Source organism: Zea mays, chromosome 6, assembly GCF_902167145.1.
Source record: "Zea mays cultivar B73 chromosome 6, Zm-B73-REFERENCE-NAM-5.0, whole genome shotgun sequence".
NCBI classification, from domain to species: domain Eukaryota; kingdom Viridiplantae; phylum Streptophyta; class Magnoliopsida; order Poales; family Poaceae; genus Zea; species Zea mays.
The window spans coordinates 44,296,032-44,318,302 of NC_050101.1; the positions used below are offsets into that span (position 1 = coordinate 44,296,032).

The window sequence follows — 22,271 nt, forward strand, 5'->3', positions numbered from 1 at the left end:
TGCGCATCGCCATCGAGCTAGGGGTTCGGCGCCTCGACGCTCGTGGTGACTCGCAGCTTGTCATCGACCAAGTCATGAAGAACTCCCACTGCCACGACCCGAAGATGGAAGCCTACTGCGACGAGGTTCGGCGCCTAGAAGACAAGTTCTACGGGCTCGAGCTCAACCACGTCGCCCGACGGTACAACGAGACTGCGGACGAGCTAGCTAAAATAGCCTCGGGGCAGACAACGGTCCCCCCGGACGTCTTCTCCCGAGACCTACATCAACCCTCCGTCAAGACCGACGACACGCCCGAGCCCGAGAAGGCCTCGGCTTAGCCCGAGGCACCCTCGGCTTAGCCCGAGGCACCCTCAGCTCAACCCGAGGCACCCTCGGCCGCCAAGGGTGAGGCACTGCCCGTCGAGGAGGAGCGGAATGGGGTCCCGCCTAATCGAAACTGGTAGACCCCGTACCTACAATATCTCCACCAAGGAGAGCTACCCCTCGACGGAACCGAGGCTTGGCGATTGGCGCGGCGCGCCAAGTCGTTCGTCTTGATGGGTGACGGAAAGGAGCTCTACCACCGCAGCCCCTCAGGCATCCTCTAGCGATGCATATCCATCGCCGAAGGTCAGGAGTTATTGCAAGAAATACACTCGGGGGCTTGCGGTCACCACGTAGCGCCTCGAGCCCTCGTTGGAAACGCCTTCCAACAAGGTTTCTACTGGCCAACCGCGGTGGCCGACGCCACTAGGATTGTACGCACCTGCCAAGGGTGTCAATTCTACGCAAGGCAGACCCACCTGCCCGCTCAGGCTCTGCAAACAATACCCATCACCTGGTCGTTTGCTGTGTGGGGTCTGGACCTTGTCGGTCCCTGGCAGAAGGCACCCGGGGGCTTCACGCACCTGCTGGTCGCTATCGACAAATTCTCCAAGTGGATTGAGGTCCGACCCCTAAACAGCATCAGGTCCAAACAGGCGGTGGCGTTCTTCACCAACATCATCCATCGCTTTGGAGTCCCAAACTCCATCATCACCGACAACGGCACCCAGTTCACCAGCAGGAAGTTCCTGGACTTCTGCGAGGACCACCACATCCAGGTGGACTGGGCTGCCGTAGCTCACCCCATGACGAATGGGCAGGTAGAGCGTGCCAACGGCATGATTCTACAGGGACTCAAGCCGAGGATCTACAACGACCTCAACAAGTTCGGCAGGCGATGAATGAAGGAACTCCCGTCGGTGGTCTAGAGTCTAAGGACGACGCCAAGCCGAGCCACGGGCTTCACGCTGTTTTTTCTAGTCTATGGGGCCGAGGCTATCTTGCCCACAGACTTAGAATACGGCTCCCCAAGGACGAGGGCATACGATGCCCGAAGCAACCAGACCAACCGAGAAAACTCACTGGACCAGCTGGAAGAGGCTCGGGACATGGCCTTACTACACTCGGCGCGGTATCAGCAGTCCCTGCGATGCTACCACGCCCGAGGGGTTCGGTCCCGAGACCTCCGGGTGGGCGACTTGGTGCTTCGGCTACGACAAGACGCCCGAGGGCGCCACAAGCTCATGCCTCCCTGGGAAGGGCCATTCATCATCGCCAAGACTTTGAAGCCTGGAACATACAAGCTGGCCAACAGTCAAGGCAAGGTCTACACCAACGCTTGGAACATCCGACAGCTACGTCGCTTCTACCCTTAAGATGTTTTCAAGTCGTTCATATACCTTGTTTACATACACAAGTAAAGTCTAACCATCAAGGAAGGTGTAAGGAAAATGGACCCCAGGCCTTTTGGCTAATTGAGTTTTGGTGTTTGATGGTTAACACAACCTGTGGACTAATATGTTTGCTAGTGTTTATAATTATAGTTCACAGGATGCGAAGAGAATTGGACCAAGGCAATGAGGATGCAACACCTCAAAAGAAGACATAAAAAGATGCATAGGAGTCCAATACTCAAGAACAAAAGAAGCCCAAAGAAATCAGCAAAGGAATCCAAGAAACGGGCTGTCAGCCAGCGCCTGGTGGCGCACCGAACATTGATGCCCGGTGTGCACCGGACTGTCCGGTGCGGCACCGGACAGTCTGCGCAGAGAGGCCACAGACAGGCGCTCTCTGGCTGTAGCACCGGACTGTCCGGTGTGCCACGGGCAGACGGCAACGGTCGGATCCAACGGTCGACTGCTACAGGTGCCAACGGTCGGCTAACGTGGCGTGCACCGGACACTGCACAGTAGATGTCCGGTGGTGCACCGAACTGTCCGGTGCACCCGGCGACAGAAAGCTGTTGCTTTCTGTCCAACGGCTAGTTGGGGGTGTGGAGGCTATAAATACCACCCCAACCGGCCATTCTCAGGTGTGGGAGCCCAAGCAACATACCAAGGCATATAGTGCACATTTCCAAGAGCTCAAACACCCAAGTGCTTAATAGAATCACTCGGTGATTAGCGTAGGTGCTTTGCGAAGTGCTTAGGTTAGTTAGACCGCTTTAGCGCTTGCTCTAGGTGAACCCTAGTTAGTTGAGTGAGTTTTGTAAAACCACACAACCCCTTGGCTCTTGCGTGAGCTGTTGTAATTGTACCGAGTGGGGCGAGAGTCTTGTGAGACCGTGACAACCGAGTTTGTGTCACGGCCGCCACCGTGTACCGGAGGGAACGAGGCCCACGGCGTTTCGGCCGGAAGCTCGATAGTGGAGACGGCGGGGAGCGTCCGAGAGGAGCCGGAAGCGGAGCACCACTTGCGCGTGGAGAAGGCCCGTGGCTTTCTACGGAGTTACTCGACCGTGGTGCTTGGCCCTCGCGTGGGCTTCCCTTTGCGTAGGGGCACCAACGAGGATTAGTCGGGACCTTGCGTGGTTCCGGATACCTCGGTAAAAATACCGGCGTCATCCACGAGAGTTTGCTTCTCTACTTGGCTCTTTACATTCCGCATTTATATTAAGCAATTAAGTTTCAATCTTGTAGTCATACTTATTTAGTGTAGATTGAAACTTAGCCTTTGCGGTAGAGATAGCAACACTTAGACAAAACCTAGTTTGCACATTCTAGTTTTGATTATTAGCATAGGTTTTGCTCTAGGGATTTAATTGTGGCCTAGTTTAGTAAAAGTTTTAGAAGTCCTAATTCACCCCCCCTCTTAGGCGTCACCCGTTTCCTACAAGTGGTATCAGAGCCCGGTTTGGCTCATTTGAAATGCTTTAGCTTCACCGCTAAAAGAGCCGACACTTTTTAGAGGAAGGGATGGATACCCATAGGCCACCACACTTCGATGGCACTAACTTCCATATTATAGTGCTAGAATGGCTTGTTACCTAGAGGCCGTTGATCTAGGTGTTTGGAGAGTCACTCGTGACGGGATGAAACCCCTCAAGAATCCCGAGAAACCCACCACGAGTGAGGAAAAAGAAATTCATTTAAATGCTAGAGCCAAAAATTGCTTGTATGAATCTCTTAGCATGGATATTTTCAATCAAGTATTTACCCTGAAAACTGCTAATGAGATTTGGCTTAAGTTGCATGAGCTCCATGACGGCACATCCAATGTCCGTGAGCAAAAACATTGCCTAGTCTTAAATGAGTATAATTCTTTTGCTATGAAAGATGATGAGCTTGTTAGAGACATGTATTCTCGTTTGAATCTAATTATCAATGAGCTCAATTCAATTGGCATTAATAAGCTAGGTGATGCGGACATTGTGAGGAAGATTATCTCCCTGCTACCACAACAAAGATATGGGAGCATCATCACCATCCTTCACAACATGGAGGATTTGAGCAACATGACCCCGACCATTGTGATTGGGAAAATCGCGGCCTTTGAGATGTCACGAAAAATGAGTCGGGGAGAGGAGCCAACTTCCTCAAAACCATATGCTTTTGCATGTGATGAAAGGAAGGGCAAAAAGAAGGCTCCCACTCCAAGTTCCTCAAGTGAAGAAGAGGAAGAAGAAGAAAGTGATGATGATGATGAAGATAATCAACCATGCACATCATCCTCCGAGGACGAAGAAACAATCCGACGCGTCGGAAAGGTAATGAGGATGATTCGCAAGATTAATCTAATGGGTGTGCCTCTGCAGGTCGAGGATCTTCTCTTTAACATTGACAGGAAAAAGCAAAGGAAGAGAGGATGCTTCGCATGTGGGGAGAAGGGCCACTTCAGGGACAACTGTCCAAATATGGCCAAACCCAAAAAGGAGAGGAGCAAAGGCAAGGCGCTAACAAGTGTTAGAACTTGGGATGATTCTTCAAGTGAAGATGAACCTCCAAGGACGCGCAGCCACCGGTCCTCGTCACGATCATCACGGTCATCACACAAATGCCTTATGGCAAGAGGTAACAAAAGCATTCCATCCTCTAGTGATGAAAGTAGTAGTGATGATGAAGGTGAGGGAAAACCCTCTCTAGATGAGCTTGCGGAAGCCGTAGAATTTTTCCAGGATGTTTGCACTAAGCAAAAAGCTCAACTTAAAACTTTGAAAAATAAGTTGGTTAGCTCTCAAAATGATTACAAAGGTTTGCTAGAGAAATTTGAAACTTTTGCAAACTTAAATAGTGAGCTATCAACTAAAATTGAGCTATTAGAATCTAGTGCTCCGTCCACTGCTACCGATGATAGCCTTATTAAAAAGAATGAAAAACTTAAGGCTAAGTTAGCTAGCTCCCAAGAAGCTATTGAAAATTTGCTAGAGAAAATGGAAATTCTTAGCATACACAATAATGAGCTAATTACTAAGCTTGAAAACATTGGTAGCACCCCAACAGCATCTTTAGTTGAAATACCTGAAATTATTAAGAAAGATGCTTCTACTTCCTGCTTTGACTTAATTGATGATTTTAACCCCTGCAACCAAGTCGTTGTTGAGAATATTGTTGTAGAGACATGTTCGAATGAGGTTGCAAAGGAAAATGAACAATTAAAGCAAGAAGTGGCTCGCCTTGGCAAGGCTTTGTATGACAAGAAAGGCAAAGCCAAACAAATCCGACCTCCATAGGATAACACCACTGCGGGAGTGAACAAGCCTGTAGAGGGAGAAACTGTGATTTGTAGGCTATGCCACATGGAAGGCCACAAGTCTTTCCAATGCAAGGCGATGACCGGGGATAAACAAAGGCAAAAGCTCAAGCAAAAGCCATCAAGCAAAATCTCCAACACCTACATCAAAAAGGTGAACAAAAAGGATGCTACACCATATTTGATCAAGAAGAAAAAGAATGGAAAGGTGATAGCAATCAAGGCCAACAAGCAAGCCAACAAAGGAAAAGGGGTCAAACGCATCTGGGTGCCAAAGGAGATAATTTCAACCATGAAAAGCACCAAGAAGGTTTGGATCCCGAAAGGGAAGTGAGTGGACCAAAGGTCCTCAGGAAATTTGGAGACTTGTCAAATTTGGGATGTATATCATGGGATACATCATATTGGATCAAGTATACTTGCCAAGTGGGTTAGTGAAAATTTTGGACCCAAATTTCCCACCCATGACTAAGGTAACTAGTTTTATTGTATTTTTGATATGCGTATCCGTTTACCTTTTATCTAGTTTACCTCTCTTGCATAGTATTACATTTATTATATACTTTTGTTTAAGATCATTCATACTAGGTAAATCATATGGTAGGATTGCTTGCTTTTAATTCATATACCTAAGCAAACCTACATGGCTTAAAATGTTTATTTAAGCACGGCACATAGCTTCTATATCACTCCATAGTAAATGATGCATCAGTTGGAAATTTTGATTTCTACAAGTTGTACCATTTAACTTATATGTGCCAAAGTTAGGATTATAGATAATTTGCCCCTCTTGATATCAAATCAAAGTGCATGTCTCCTACAAGTATTCAAAACTTGTATGCACACCTTTAGGGGGAGGTTAGTCTATAATCTAACACTTTGAGACTAACATCTTTTCAAGTCTATTTCATGTGATAGTCTCATTGTAAGGAAAATAAGGTCCCCGGAGAAAGACAACAATCTTCCACTGCAAAATCTCCAAAAACTCTCATGTCTCTCAAGCTCGCCATTGACTTTCAATTGGTATCTTTTGAGACTACATTTAGTATCATTTACATGTCTTTTCCAATATTTGATTAGACTATATTTCATATCATATGCTTCCATGTTGCAAAAATGCATAAGTAGTTAACTCATATTCTGTTACCTATGCATAAGGAAGCTAGTCTTTTCAAATCATGTCTTGCACCTCTAATTTTCACATGCTTCTTCCTAAGTAGAGGATCTCTGTCAGGGGAGTATTTCTTCATCTCTAAAAAGGGGGAGAAACCTCTTTCTAAAGAGAACACTCATTTAGGGGGGAGTAATCATTTCAACTGGTATCATTCATATGGTTTAATTTAATATCCTTCTAGTGATATCATTTGATACAATTCTTGTTGAGGGCAAGCTTTTATTTACTTCCTACATGCTTTTAATGTCTTCCTTTTTGGTGGTTGATGCCAAAGGGGGAGAAGTTTAGGGACCAAAGCAATGAAAACTATATCAAACACCAAACACCACCAATTTAAAATTTTATATCTACAAATGGTTTTTCCAGTGGTTTTGGTTATTTGGTCCATAAATAGGAAGTAAGTGAATTATGGAGTTAGGGGGAGGCTTAAGTCCATAATTTCACATTGTGGGGATAATCATGCATCTTAGCAAGTAGATTGCATATTTTAATTCAAATACTTGTATTATTTGCTTGCTTTGGTTGTGTTGTCATCAAGCACCAAAAAGGGGGAGATTGTAAGGAAAATGGACCCCAGGCCTTTTGGCTAATTGAGTTTTGGTGTTTGATGGTTAACACAACATGTGGACTAATATAATTGCTAGTGTTTATAATTATAGTTCACAGGATGCGAAGAGAATTGGACCAAGGCAATGAGGATGCAACACCTCAAAAGAAGACATAAAAAGATGCATAGGAGTCCAATACTCAAGAACAAAAGAAGCCCGAAGAAATCAGCAAAGGAATCCAAGAAACGGGCTGTCAGCCAGCGCCTGGTGGCGCACCGGACATTGATGCCCGGTGTGCACCGGACTGTCCGGTGCGACACCGGACAGTCTACGCAGAGAGGCCATAGACAGGCGCTCTCTGGCTGTAGCACCGGACTGTCCGGTGTGCACCGGACTGTCCGGTGTGCCACGGGCAGACGGCAACGGTCGGATCCAACGGTCGACTGCTACAGGTGCCAACGGTCGGCTGACGTGGCATGCACCGGACACTGCACAGTAGATGTCCGGTGGTGCACCGGACTGTCCGGTGCACCCGACGACAGAAAGCTGCTGCTTTCTGTCCAACGGCTAGTTGGGGGTGTGGAGGCTATAAATACCACCCCAACCGGCCATTCTCAGGTGTGGGAGCCCAAGCAACATACCAAGGCATATAGTGCACATTTCCAAGAGCTCAAACACCCAAGTGCTTAATAGAATCACTCGGTGATTAGCGTAGGTGCTTTGCGAAGTGCTTAGGTTAGTTAGACCGCTTTAGTGCTTGCTCTAGGTGAACCCTAGTTAGTTGAGTGAGTTTTGTAAAACCACACAACCCCTCGGCTCTTGCGTGAGTCGTTGTAATTGTACCGAGTGGGGCGAGAGTCTTGCGAGACCGTGACAACCGCGTTTGTGTCACGGCCGCCACCGTGTACCGGAGGGAACGAGGCCCGCGGCGTTTCGGTCGGAAGCTCGATAGTGGAGACGGCGGGGAGCGTCCGAGAGGAGCCGGAAGTGGAGCACCACTTGCGCGTGGAGAAGGCCTGTGGCTCTCTACGGAGTTACTCGACCGTGGTGCTTGGCCCTCGCGTGGGCTTCCCTTTGCGTAGGGGCACCAACGAGGATTAGTCGGGACCTTGCGTGGTTCCGGATACCTCGGTAAAAATACCGGCGTCATCCATGAGAGTTTGCTTCTCTACTTGGCTCTTTACATTCCGCATTTATATTAAGCAATTAAGTTTCAATCTTGTAGTCATACTTATTTAGTGTAGATTGAAACTTAGCCTTTGCGGTAGAGATAGCAACACTTAGACAAAACCTAGTTTGCACATTCTAGTTTTGATTATTAGCATAGGTTTTGCTCTAGGGATTTAATTGTGGCCTAGTTTAGTAAAAGTTTTAGAAGTCCTAATTCACCCCCCCCTCTTAGGCGTCAACCGTTTCCTACAGAAGGGTTAGCCTTGCCTCGGCAAAGCCTGACCCTCCCTCGGGGGCTAGAAGGGGGGAACCCCCTCTGCGTCAAAATTTTCCTCGGAAAAAGTCTTTCGGTCAGAACATCTTTCGCGATTTTCGACTACGTCGATAGTGGGATCCTGAAAACGACGGAGTACACGTAAGCGGCAAGGCCGACCGAGCCGAGGGACTCCTACGCCTCCGGGATATGGATACCTCACTCATCACCTTCTGCGATAAGTAACTCACGCTCGGATAAACGATCCTGCTAACCGAACAAGTCTTAACGATCAAAAACTTCTCTACCGAAACGACTTTTCGTGCCTTCTCGACTATATCGATAACAGAATCCCGCGGACGAGCAAGAGTACACGTAAGCGGCAAGGCCGACCGAGCTGAAGGACTCCTACGCCTCTGGGATACGGATACCTCACTCATCACCTTCTGCGATAAGTAACTCACGCTCGGATAAACGATTCTGCTACCGACAAGCAAGTCCTGATACTCGAAACAAGAGGAAAAGAAACGCAGCTTTATAACACGACAATGACATGTTTGGGCCTCGGCGGTCGCAAAAAACATATGCACACTACAGACAAACTGCTCCTGCAGGTTCATACATCAATAGGGGGAGCAGCAGCACCCTCGGCATCGTTTCCACCTTCGGCGGAATCTGACCCGGCCTCGGACGGCAACACGGGCGAAGGATCTCCACCTCGAAGGAAGATGTCGGCACTGCACCTGGGCCATCGCCGCCAGGGTCTTCTCTAGGAACTCGGCCCAAGCAGACGGCTTGTCCGGCCGCTCCGTAGCCTCAGCCAGCTGTCCCCCGAGGACACTAGCCCGGCTCATGGCCTCGGTGGCCCGACTCCAGGGTTGGTCCCACCAGTGGACGACCCGGCCAGGCTCCGACCACCGCTGCTACGCCTCCTCGGCCTGGGCCGACGAAGCCCCCTTTTCGAGCCAACTCCGCCTCTGTCCATGTTGACACCGCTGTCTCCGGCTTCGGCTCATCGCAGAGCGGCCGAGGGTTTCTTTAACTGGGTAAGAGAAGCCTTGAGTGACAAGGCCGACCGAGCCGAGGGACTCCTACGCCTCCGGGATACGGATACTTCACTCGTCACCTTCCGCGCAGGGCAACTCACACTTGGTTAAGCGGTTCAGCTAGCCGACAGGCGAGACCTGGTGCTCAAAATAGGGAAGAAACACGGCTCTACGCCCAAGTACACAGATGTTCAGGCCCCGACAGCAGCAATGAACATACACTGGCACTCAAGATGCCATTACAGATGGGACTCTGGTTCCGTTCCCGTGGGTACGAACAACCTCCACATCGAAGGGCCTACGGGACGACGACTTCCAGGTGGCTCGCCGCCGCCCACTCCTGCAGCAGCGACAACGACCTCCGCTCCGGGCGGCCAAACAGCAGCAGCGATGACCTCAGGGCAAACGCTGCTGCGACGAGGCCCTCGCCCACGTCCCCACTCGAGGGGCGAGGACAAGCTATCAAAGCCAAAGAGCCGGAGGCCCGGAGCGCAGATGGCGCCGACGATCTCGTCGACGACGAGGACTTCTCCAGCTGCCACCACCTCAGCACCGACGACGGCAGCCACCTGCCTACCGGTAGATCCCCACTCAAGTCCTCCCAGACGGGCGAGCACCGACCTTCGCGCAGGGCGTCGTGACGGAGCATGGGCAGGACAGCCCAAGAACACGAACACCGCCCTAGCAACGCGCGACGTCTTGGACGGTCCCCCGGTACGCGCGACGCGACAGCCGCCCGTACAGCGGCTAGATAGCCACACTCCGCCCGACGATGGGAGGGGCACCAGAAGCTGAGCCAGAGCCAGCTGAGCCAGCGAGCCCAACGCGCTGAAGCTGACGACGCTCGCGGCCGACCAGCCCCGCGTTGTTGAAGTCCGCCCCCTCTGCTAGACCGGTGGGCGTCCTCTCCCCTGAAGGCTGAAGAAGAAGGTGGCCCACCGACCCGTGCGGGAGGTAGAGCTCCGGCTCAACTCGCCCTCCGCCCTAGCAAGGATGATGAAGATCTTTGAAGCTGAGGGCGGGGCAGAGGCCGCAGCCCGGCTCGCTTCTCCCCACCTAACTTCCCATTGGTGGGGGAATGCAGCCAGGCTGCACGACGAAAAATCCTTAAAGCCAAACGATGGCTGAAAGGTACCGATCTCCACGAGATCGCGCTCCTCCAACGGCAGCAAGAGCAAGACGACGCTGGGGCACCCCATCCGGGGGCTCGGAAGGTGGAAGGGTGCAATGCATGAAGAGAATGCGGAGGCGTGACTGCCACCCAGAGAGCCTTTCCCTTTTTAAAGGCAACTCACCCCACTCGCGTCCTCAGGCGTCGCGGGCTAAGTCTTCACCAACGCGCTCAAAGATCCTCCCCCTACAACACGGGGGCTGGGTCACACACGACATGCAAGCTGGCCCAGGATAGAAGAAGCCAAACCGCTGCGCGCGGAGCGTGTAACCGCCCAGCGGTTACAAGCATTCCTCCATCTTCGCCTAAACCAACGGGTGAAAGGGCGGACCACCATGCAGGCAGCATGCAACCGCGCCATGGGGATGCACCCTTTCGACTTCAACGCGTCCAGCATGGAGTCCCAGGCCCACACGTCATGTAACTGGCGCGCCGGTTACTACATGCAAAAAACTACAGCGCCACTTGCGCCAGCGCCGCGCCTTCTCGACTGCGGAACCGGAGCCGCAATTCGAGGCAACCCTGCGCGTGGACCAGCAGTGCCAACCAAACACGCCGGTCACGGGTCAGTCAGCCGCGGGAGAAGGCGCGACGGTCGATATGGCCAGAAGTGGGCCGACAGTAATGGCGGCAGCAGGCGAGTGGAAGCGGCGGTCAAATCGTCTGCAGGCTCACGTCCCCTCCTGGAGCAGCAGGAGAGCCCTCTCCCACGGCGTGAAGACGACGCGCCCGTGTTCCGTTCCTCGAACGGCTCGTGCATGCACAACGGCTGCCCCACGAACCACTCGTCCCGTCGCATTAACTCCACGGCAGGGCATGCGACACCTTTGGCAGGCGAAGCGGGCGACGCTTCACCTCCGCCATAATGACCGCGTCAAAAAAGGTGCGCCACATCGTTCAATTTCGTATCCTTTTCCTCTCCCCCTTTCTCTCTCTTGCTACAGGGACCGGGAAAGGGAATACTCCAAAAGGGATCCTTCTCCGCGAAGGAAGCAGGCTCCAAGACCTCCTACCGATCAGAGGTTCGAAGGCTAGCCCCTCCGAAGGGTTCGACAACCGCCTCAGAGCATTCGGGCTCCACGCCCACTACTGGTCCGAGGTTCGAAGGCTGGCCCCTCGGAAGGGTTCAACAGCTGCCTCAGGTCACTCGGGCTCCGCGCCCACTACTGATCAGGGGTTCGTAGGCTGGCCCCCCGAAGGGTTCGACAGCCGCCTCAGAACATGCAGAGTGAGGGATGACTCTGGTTACGTTCGATACATAACCAAGGCTCGGGCTACGCTCCCGAGGTACCCTAGGACATTTCTGAGACCAGCAGGAGCGATTCTATAATGGAATCCCATCAGAGGGAGGCATCGAGCCCTCGGACCCTATCAAACGGGACCGGGTCCGGCAAATCACCTGTAGGTACTTTTGGAGTGCGCCTCTGGGCCACTAGCCGACCCTTATCGAACGGGGCACGGGCGTCCACTCGGATCACCCGTTAGCAACTCACTGGAGACACCATGTTCGGCGCCCTCCGAGGGCAACATCGCGCTTTCCCCCCTCCTCCTTGCAGAAAGGCGACGAAGGGGCATATGAAAAAAGCCGAGTTAGTCCCTGACCGTCCTCTCGCCCTGTGTAGAGGCTCGGGAGCTGCTCTCGCAAACCCGGCTCCGGCCAAACCGTTGACAGCGTCAACATACCAGCCCGAGAACTCAGAACCTGACTATGCACCCGGGCAACGACCAGTTTGCATGAGGGAACAACTAGACCAGCCGAGGCATCACGAAAAGCATTAAGACCTCGAAGGAGTCAAACCACTCCTCCAAGGCCTCGGGGGCTACACCCGGCGGGTGCGCTCGTGCGCACCCACCGGAACAAAATGCAACCGAGAAAGGCCGGTCCCCTTGCAAAAAAGTGCGACAAAGCCTCCAAGCGAGTGCCAACACTCCCTTCGAGGCTCAGGGGCTACTGTCGGGGACCATAATTAGGGGTACCCCCAAGACTCCTAAAACTCGGCTGGTAAACACAATCAGCACAAAGCTGCAAAGGCCTGATGGGCGCAATTCAGGTCAAAGGCTCCGTCCACTAAAGAGACACGATCTCGTCTCGCTCGAGTCCAGCCTCGGGCAGGAACAGTAGACCAAGGCAGATTCACGTCTCGCCCGAGGGCATCCTCAAGTAACGGGCGCACCTTCGACTCGCCCGAGGCCCAGCTCGGGCAGGCTTCACAGTGAAGCAACCTTGGCCAGATCGCCACGCCAACTGACCGCATCACAGGAGCATTCAATACAAGGATCACCTGACACCTTATCCTGGCGCGCGCTCCTCAGTCGACAAGGCCGAAGTGACCGCAGTCCCTTCGCCCCTCCACTGACTGACCTGACAGGAAAACAGCGCCGCCTGCACTGCTCCGACTGCTGTGCCACCCGCTAGGGTGAGGCTGACAGCAGCCAAGTCCAGCCTCGGGCGCCATAGGAAGCTCCGCCTCGCCCGACCCCAGGGCTCGGACTCAACCTCGACCCCGGAAGACGGTCTCCGCCTCGCCCGACCCCAGGGCTCGGACTCAACCTCGACCTCGGACGACGGTCTCCGCCTCGCCCGACCCTAGGGCTCGGACTCAACCTCGACCTCGGACGACGGTTTCCGCCTCGCCCGACCCTAGGGCTCGGACTCAGCCTCGACCCTAGATGACGGTCTCCGCCTCTCCCGACCCCAGGGCTCGGACTCAACCTCGACCTCGGACGACGGTCTCCGCCTCGCCCGACCCCAGGGCTCAGACTCAACCTCGACCTCGGACGACGGTCTCCGCCTCGCCCGACCCCAGGGCTCGGACTCAGCCTCGACCTCGGAGGAGCCTCCGCCTCGCCCGACCTTGGGCTTGGGCCGATCACGTCGCAGGGGGGTACATCATTACCCTACCCCTAGCTAGCTCAGGCTACGAGGAACAAGACCGGCGTCCCATCTGGCTCGCCCCGGTAAAACAAGTAATGATGACACCCCGCGTGCTCCATGACGATGGCGGTTCTCAGCCCCCTATGGAAGCAAGGAGACATCAGCAAGGTCCCAATAGCCCCGACAGCTGTGCTTCTACAGGGTTTAAGCGCTCCTCCGACGGCCACGACATCACATGAACAGGGCACCAACACCTCTCCAACAGCCACGTCGGCATGTACATAGGACTCTGACTCCTCTCTGCCAGACACGTTAGCACACTGCTACATCCCCATTGTACATCTGGGCCCTCTCCTTATGTCTATAAAAGGAAGGTCTAGGGCCCTCGTACGAGAAGGTAGCCTCGTGGGAGGACGGGCTGACGAACAGGCTCTCTCTCTCCCTCGCGAACGCTTGTAACCCCCTACTGCAAGCGCATCCGCCCTGGGCGCAGGACAACACGAGCCGCGGTTCCCCTTATTGCTTTTCCCCCTTGTGTTCCGTCTCGCGCCGACCCATCTAGGCTGGGACACGCAGCGACAATTTACTCGTCGGTCCAGGGACCCCCCGGGGTCGAAACGCCGACAATACGGTTTGTGATGGTCGTCAAACACCAAAATCGATTATACGAAATGGTTAAGCTTATTTCTCTTTCATTTATTCAAATATAACTATTATTTATTTCTAAACATTGAGATATATGTGATCTGGTGGTTAACCCCAAAATTTTGAAACACCAATAGTATCACCGGGTGCCCACATTAGATTTTTAATAGAGTAGTATAGATTTCAGTAATTCTTATAGATGCGCAAAAAATGCATGAATAGTATAAAATTAAATGATATAATATTAGCTTATACTATAAATATTATAGTCATCATATAATAAACTATGGTTTTAATAAATTATAAAAATAAAACACAAATAGGTAGATAGGCATGTACCATCTCGTTTTATGAATATTTATAATTTTTTCCGTTGCAACGCATTTACACATTGAGCAGTGCTATACGACCCGTACGAAAACAAAACAGACACTTCTACATTCGTCGAGGAGCTCGATCCAAATGGGCCGTTATCGAAACAGAAAAAGAATGCGCTTCTGTTTCCGGCCCAACAATCCATAGGATCGAGCCTGACACTCACCATGGCCCATTCAAATCCTAACCCTAGGTGGGTGCAGTGCAGGTCGTCGCAGCGCCGCTACGAGGGGGAGGGGATCGAACTCGAAGGAGAATTTCCATTCGACCCCATCCACTTCTCACCTCAATCTCGCGAGAAGCGAAGCCGGAGGAGGAGGGTGCGAGGAGATCGCGAGCAGCCGGAGCCGGAGCCGGAGCCGGAGGCCTAGTAGATGAAGACGTTCGATCCGTGGCCGGTCTTCTTCCGCCGGGAGTGGAAGCGCAATTGGCCCTTCCTCACGGGGTTCGCCATCACCGGCTTCATCATCACTAAGATGACGGCCAACTTCACCGAGGAGGACCTCAAGAACTCCAAGTTCGTCCAGGAGCACAAGAAGCGCTGACCAACCAGGTGAACCCCCCGATCAAGTCCGCTTCTAGATCTCGGCCGCCCTGGTTGACGCTTGTGTGCGATGCCCCTGCGCTAGGGGATGGGCGCAATGTTTCGGCGATCTGTTCCGGTGATGGGTGTCACTGGCGCTAGTGTTGCCACGCGGTTCATTTTTTCCCTTTAGACTACCCTTAGCTAGCCTGTATCGATCATAGTTCATAATACCTTCCGTTGATGCCATTGCTGTTAGAATTTGCCGATTGGAGTAGCACGGATGTTTCAGATAGATTTCCATCATCGAGATTTTTGCAATTTTGGCACTCTAATTGGGCTTCAGACTATTGGCATCGCGAAGACGACAATTGCTTTGCTGGCATTATAATCACACGCCCTTTGAACATTTCGCATCTCATAGTGCTGACTGCTGATCGTCATTTGTTGTTGTGTTCTACCCATTCTGCCCCTCGTTTTCTCCGTCTTCAAGTTTCGTTCACCATGCATGGGAGCTCACCCCAGGACAGAGACAAACATAAGATAAGACCTTCTGCTCGTGCAGTGGCGGATCTAGGATTGATCCAAGAGGTGGGCTACCAGGCTACTAATATATAGCTCAAAATAAATCGATATGAATTCTAAAAATACAATAATCAATACATACCGTTCGTGAGTCGTTCGTGAGTTGATGTTGTGAGGTAAATCTATCTTCTGAGTTCTTAAGTCTTAAAAATGCTTCAAATTCTTTTCATCTTTAATATCTACAAAGATATCCCCACAAACATAAAAATTTAATTTTTCTCAAATAACCTACTAAACTAACAAACAGGGACTCTCCCTCTAGCAAATAAATAATCAAATCAAACTACCAATACTTAGCAACTAGCAAACGGTTCAAATCAAAGCAGCTAGCACATGACACAACAGTATAGCACGGTTCACTTTTCAGTTTTCAGTTTTCACATTCACAGCTCCCTCGGTCAGAGCAGCAAAAGCAAGCGGAGGCGTGGAGCTGGCTAGCTGTTGATGGGAGGCCGATGCGGTGCCGAACTGCTGGACTGTCGAAGCCACCGACGGGAGGCCGACGCAGGAGCTAGCGAGCTGTTGATGCGGTGCTGAACTTCCAGAACCGTTGTGTCGCGCCCGCGAGGTCGCGATGGCGCGCACGAGCGTGCCCGCGATGGAGCGTCGCCGCACCGAGCGCCGGTGATGGAGAGCCTTGTCGTGGCGGCGATGGAGACCTTTGTCGTGGCGGCCGGGGGGCTGAGCGAGCGAGCGATGCCACGATGGAGCTGTGGATGACCTATTTTTTGTTGGACTTTGTGGGCCTGTTCGCTGAAGTTACTGGACTGCGACCGGGGCTGCAGCCCGGGCAGCCCTGGACGCAGATCCGCCCCTGTGCTCGTGTGCCCAGGCAGCGGAAATACCAACCTTGGCGCCGGTGCCAACCAACGCTCGCTGCCCATCGCTGAGCCGTCTCATTGGCCGTGACCCTCAGGCAGTGTAACCTATATGCGAAACATAACCAGTACCTGGTGAGCCGTCTCGTCTATCGTGGCAAAACTGGGGTGCTCAGCGACCGATCGGCCTTCAAGTACGGGTGGCACTAGTTCCACATCGATCCGCGAGGGCGGCGGCTGCTATGATGACAACCACGAAGAGTGGGAGCAGGAGTAGGAGGACGAAGAGTGGGAGCAGCGACTGCCATGATTGTCGACGCCTGCTTCTGGATTGGATTGTTCATCGTCTTAATCTGTCAGTAAGACGATCTCTGTTCTGAAATAGTCCGGTGTAATATATGCTGCTGCCTGGTGGGTTTGCAAGGTTTGTAATCAGATGAACAGCGTCCAAGATAAAGTTAGCAGCTCGTTCTTGATGTGCAGGAATCAAAATTGCTGTCACTGTCCCATGTGGCTGTGCTGTTGAACCGGTGGGCGGCAGCACGTCATCTCGCCTTGCAGCTGATCCCGGTCTAGCTAAGCAAGAATGGAATGTGTTTGATCTTGAGTTCTTGACGTCAGTAACTGGGGCATGTGAGTAAACACATCACATAGATAACTGGAGGGTTGCAGCTCCCATATGCATTGTATAGCAGTTAGGCTAACTAAGCCATGTAGCAATTAGCAACATATGTTCAAAGAAGGAGAAGGCACGCGGACGGAGGCACGCAACATTGCAGCAAGGGCAGGGAATGTGTGCATGGATAGAGGCAACTGCAACGACAGCTTGCATCCCTTGATTCCACAAGCTGACCTCTCAGTCACTCAGTTCTCACTCACTCATTCCATTCACAGGCTCCGGGGCAGCGCTTGGACCAGAGTGCATGGTGATTGGAGCTCGAAAACGGAGAAAGCGAGGGGTGTGATAGGTCGAACACAACAACAAATGACAATTAGCACTGGAGGATGCCAAGTATTCAAAGGGTGCATTATTATAATGCCAACAGAGCAATTACTGTCTTCATGATGCCAATAGTCTGAAGTCCGATGAATCGAGTGCCAAAATTGCAAAAATCTCTCCATCATGCGGGAGTTAGTTTCATTTCGCAACAGCAGTGATTCTTAGGTTCTTATTTCTGGTGGCTATTGTAGCACTTATCCATTAACGATGTCATTATCACATTAGTGTATTTTGGGAACAGTAATCTATGACATGGACGCCGGATGGCACTGGCAGAGGGATGGTGTACGGTGAGTGGCTTCAATCTATCGCTGATGCAATCTGCCATTGGTGCTGGCGTGCTGTAGGTCTGTTTTGCGTATATTTCATTTGACATGCTACATAAAAATTTCCAACAATTCCTGGTCGGTTGTTGACACCACTGCTAGGAGGTGGGCATTTTTTTTACCATAAACCAAAAACCAAACCGAGCCAAAATTGTCGTTTTTACCATAAACAATTCTTGATTATAAGTTTGGTGTTCGTTTTTTACTAAAAAAACTGAAATAAAAAACTGAAACCGAACTCGTTTGTTTTTTCATTTTCTAGTAAACCGATTGGTTCCTTATGTTTACAAAACCGCAAGTTTTTTAAAGCTGTACCGATGTCGAAAAAATGGACACCCAATCCTAACCACCGCTTTCATCCTTAAACCTTTAGAAGCGTAAGGAAACTATCTTTGTCTATAGTATTTCTGAAAAGATGGTAGTGACACATTTTATTCCCCGGCAAAATATTCCCTAGGAATCTTACCTATAAAATCTGTAACCTACTGCTTTAGTTTGTTCCCTAGGAACTGGAACTGTAGCAGGTTCTAGTAGTGCCCCGGAAGGATTATCACTGATAAAAGCCAGACTTCACATTGTCTATGCTCACTGTTTGACACTGCTCACATGCCCATGCCATTCATATCCCCTTTGCATATTTGGGACTCCATAACCAAATAGTTTGTTGTGAAACTGCAGTGTTTAACGCTTACATACCTTTGCAGGTGTTGTCCGAATTGCCTGTCTGGACAGCCAGTTATGTTATGCTGTTTGAATGAAAAATTAGCTTCTTTTTCTTCATCTAAATGCGTGCAGCCTATGCTCCATCTGTAATGTAATAAGAGGCAACTGACTTGATCCAAAAGCTACCAGCTTCTGATTATGAATGATACTTCAAGTTTGATCTGGTTCTCTGACCTGGGCATCGATCCACTTATATGCATGCAACAAATGCTTATATCTTTATGTAGGTTTTTTCTGGATGTTGGGTTGTTGTTGAATTAGTTGCCAAAATAAAGGTTTTGCTGGAATTCACATCATCGCAGAGTTTGAACTTCATGCCTCTCGTCGTGCAAACAAACATCTATCTATATATATATTGCCATACAGGGTGCGTGAATATAGCCAAATTGCTCAGGATCATCTATCGTAATGAACTAAAGTCCATCAGGGTTGGAAATAAAATGTCATCGGTGTTGAATATGTGCCCATTTTCTCAAGTTAAGCTTGGCATGCATGCATACGATTTAGATTTCCTCGAAGTCCTTGAGCACCCAGTGGCCGTCGGAGCCCCTGACCATCCACCTGTTCTCTGGCACCCACCAGTTCGCGGGCACCGGGTACTCGTCCCTGAGCGCGTCGGCGCCCTTGTTCACCAGCGCCACGTCGCGGTCCACCTCCAGCCTGAACCCTCCGGCGGCGCTGCCCTGCTCGCCGGCCACGCCGTGCAGGTAGCACTCGAGGTTGTGGAGCGTCCCCGCCGGGCCCGGCGACCGCAGGTACGGCGACCGGCTCGTGTCGATCGGCAGCACCGCCACGGCCACGTCCACGTACGCGAGCGGCGGGACCACAGGCACGACGTCGCCGGCGTTCCTCACGTGGAGGGCCCTCAGGTCCCGAAAGTACCCGACGAAGGCGGCCCGGAAGAAGCGGTCCCCGACGTGCGGGCAGGCGAACAGGATCGCCGTCACCGGGCACGGCAGCTGCTGGGAGGAGCCGGAGCCTTCGTTCAGGCCGTTGGCGGCGATGTCGACGGCGTTCAGCGTGGCTAGCGCCGCGCCGAGGCTGTGGCCGACGACGGTGATGCTCGTCGCTTCGCCCTTGTACAACTCCATCAGCCTCCTCACCTCCTCGAGAACCTGCACGTACGTACGCAGGAGGAAACTTATTTTTCATTAATTGCATAAATAAACACAATTTTGATTTTGCAAGCTATAAGCCAGCTTTAATTTGTAGTATTTCATTGCATTGTCATCTCAACAATTGACCAAAGTATGTAAGGAGGGTGTTTTTCTCCTCGGCAGTAGCGATCTAGTCAACGGCTTACTAACTCGATCGATGTAATGATCTTGAAAATTAATAAAAAAAACTTCCTTTGTGGAGAAATTAAAGAAGTGCACGGCAGTATATGAAGAAATGCATAATCCAGACTCTAAACCACGAAATATTCACAACCTTTTGTCATGGAACTTGCAGTAATCATGGCATGCGCGCATGCATGCAGCAAGAATTCAAGTTTTTCATGTAAGATCCAAGAGATGTGTTTTTACTTGCCTGGTCTCTGGCGCTGGCCTTGTTGAACCTGGAGTCGGCGTTGCTGGACGTGTACACGGAGAGGAAGCCCTGGTGCACCACGGCCAAGGGGTTGGCGGCGGCGGCGGAGCCCAGCACGGGCGCGGCGGACACCGGCGTGAAGGTGAAGTCGTTGGCCCACTCCAGGTCCTTCACGGTGCCGCGCCACGCCACGACGACGTCGCGCCTCCCGAGCTCGGCCGCGCCCTCGTCGGTGGCCACCGCGACGTACCCGATCCAGTTGGACTCCCTGGTCCACGCCTCCCTGGTCTCCGGCAGCGGCAGGAGCGGGAAGTCCGACCCCGGCACGGGCAGCGCCGACGTGGCGTAGACGAACCTGGTGACGGCGTAGCGGCCCGCGGCGGCCACGCCCACACCGGGCAGCAGGTCGGCGCGGCCGTACAGGCACGCGCCGGCGTGCGGCGACCGCCGCTCTCGGTTGAAGCCGTCGTAGGTGGCCTGCACCAGCTCGCCGTAGGAGATGATGGACCTGCGGAGGTCCATGTCCAGCGGGTCCAGGAGGCCGTTCCACGAGTTGTTGCCCTGCAGCTCGCGCCACCTGGTGGCCGTTGCCGACGACGACGGGGGCCCCGCCTCCGCACTGCTCAGCGATGAAACCAGGAAATGCGTAAAGAAGGCAACCAGTAACAACATCTTGGCATGCGATTGATGAGGCTTATTGTTCATCTATTCTCGTCTCGTCCTCTCTTGGCTTAAATACAACTACTACAATGTACATTAGTCATTACCACAAATGTGTAGGCGCAGGTTGCTTCAATGCGATCCATACTGTTCTACTATAATTCTAGCTAGTCAACGACTGAACCGGAAAGTACAGCTAGCCAACTTAACATAGCTTAGCCGGTGAGGGTTCTGATGGTATAATTTATGTCCATCAATGTTCAAGTACTCGATTTGATATAGAAGCAATTTCTTTTTGAGTTGTAGACAACGTGGCCCTCCACAACAACATGAGGCACATGCATGTGATGGCTTTATCAATCTCGAGACGTGTTAGCGACTTTGTCTAACCAACCTGCTAATAGGAGAAGGGTGTGTGTATAATCTCACTACTAGACTCAATCTTATTTGCCGAGTGCCCCATGCACTAGCTCTCGGCTAAAAAATTATCAACAAATGTCTTTTTGCCGAGTGCTGATCCGATATTCGGCAAAAAAAAAGAAGTCATCATGACGGCGGGCACAACAGTGCGACGGCTTTGCATAGTGTTGTACTAGGCAAAAGTCTTATGCCTCCGCTTAATGTTGCTCTTGGTAAAGTCGTGTGCCTTTGACAAATGTCTTGGCCCTAGGGCTCAACAAAGCATGTTTCTTGGTGGCATCCAAATCTCTATTTTCATATTCGTCATTCTTCTTATTCCTTTTATGACCTCTTCTATGCTGACTGTGGCATGCATTACAAATTTTCTCCTTCTCAATACACCTTTTTTTTAGTATCATGGTCAAGATCAAGGCGATCAACACTGGAGTCCCAATCAGCAGTTGATGGAAGAGCTCTCTCCCTCTGGAGATATAGAGAAGATAAGAACATATCATCTTGAAGTTTAAAGGTAAATGCAGGAACAAATCACTATGTTCACAAAAGTAACAAATATTTGATGTCAATAAGTCAAAGTATGTAACATTTGAACAACAATTTACCAGTTCAGTGTACAAAAAAAGTGGCATCAATAGATTCACATTCAAAGGAAATTTAAGATTATCTTAGTGCTATCGCAATTGTGGAGACTCTCCTAAAAAGAAACTAAAAAAAGGATATGGCCTACATCGTTGGAGGAGAGTATAAAATATAGCCGTTGGAATTGAACACGGGTGGTTCTATAATTTGTTGATTCACCTGAACTGTCTCATCTCTCATGGCCGAATGCATTATAACATTCTTGTCATCATGCCTAACTTTTGAGGTCGTGCCTGCTTGCGGAGGAGGTATGGGCGGATGGCCATGGAATAGTAAGGTGACCTACGGTAGGAGAGAAAAGGCCATTCAAAGCAAAACAAAAGAGAATGCATTGGCAATGTCATATGCAATTTTATCGTGGTACATATTGAGGATCCCGAGGAATGACTTGTAGACATGTTCCTCTTGCTGGAATCGGCTCTAAGGGAAAGATAGGTAAGGTAATGATAAGGAATGATGGATGATTGAGGCAATAGGGAGGGAGGGACAGAGCATACCTTAATTCTGTTGACAAGGCTGATAGCCCTGGGATAATCGACGGGCTCCTTGTCCTTGCGGAGGTCCTGAGGCCTGATGGCATGCCTCTTGGGCAGGAAGGCTCTAATGCTGAGGATTAGGTCTGGGTAGGCGTGGAAGAGGGTCTTGATACGGGTGATCACGCAGGCGCTGTGGGGGGAGGCGAACATGGCAGCGGCAACACACCTCAGCGAGTAGGAACGGGGTCTTCACCGATGACGACTGCGGCAGCAGCGATGGCCACTTACGTCCTGACGCTCTTCCCGATGCCCGAACTGCTAC

General features: G+C 51.3%; 2 protein-coding genes across 4 annotated transcripts; one reads left to right on the forward strand and one right to left on the reverse strand.

Moving 5' to 3' along the window:
* Nucleotides 1-14,514: 14,514 nt before the first annotated feature.
* On the forward strand, nt 14,515-18,398 carry LOC100278121 (uncharacterized). 3 transcript variants are annotated; one of them, NR_157065.1, is made up of 3 exons: nt 14,520-14,805; nt 17,420-17,468; nt 18,209-18,395. NR_157065.1 is itself a non-coding variant. In NM_001363950.1 (2 exons), the coding sequence occupies exon 1, from the start codon at nt 14,627-14,629 to the stop codon at nt 14,795-14,797; it is 171 nt and encodes a 56-aa protein (NP_001350879.1). In that variant the 5' UTR covers nt 14,515-14,626; the 3' UTR covers nt 14,798-14,805; nt 18,209-18,398. The 3 variants fall into 3 exon arrangements, 2 of the variants coding, with proteins under 2 accessions (NP_001350879.1, NP_001350877.1); NM_001363950.1 differs by lacking the exon at nt 17,420-17,468 and having other exon boundaries at nt 14,515-14,805; nt 18,209-18,398; NM_001363948.1 differs by lacking the exons at nt 17,420-17,468; nt 18,209-18,395 and adding an exon at nt 17,073-17,419 and having other exon boundaries at nt 14,541-14,805.
* A 208-nt stretch (nt 18,399-18,606) lies between these two features.
* Nucleotides 18,607-20,447, reverse strand: LOC100193806 (uncharacterized). Its single transcript, NM_001138889.1, has 2 exons — nt 19,758-20,447; nt 18,607-19,342 (listed from the first exon to the last, which is right to left on the reverse strand). Exons 1-2 carry the CDS (start codon nt 20,427-20,429, stop codon nt 18,731-18,733), a joined length of 1,284 nt encoding a protein of 427 aa, NP_001132361.1. The 5' UTR covers nt 20,430-20,447; the 3' UTR covers nt 18,607-18,730.
* Between the last annotated feature and the right edge of the window lie 1,824 nt (nt 20,448-22,271).

Bases quoted from the DNA above. Each gene is read 5' to 3' on its own strand.
- LOC100278121 (NM_001363950.1), top strand. From the start codon at position 14,627: ATGAAGACGTTCGATCCGTGGCCGGTCTTCTTCCGCCGGGAGTGGAAG.
- LOC100193806 (NM_001138889.1), bottom strand. From the start codon at position 20,429: ATGTTGTTACTGGTTGCCTTCTTTACGCATTTCCTGGTTTCATCGCTG. The intron at 19,343-19,757 runs GCAAGTAAAAAC...ACGTACGTGCAG, and splicing joins AGGCCAGCGCCAGAGACCAG to GTTCTCGAGGAGGTGAGGAG.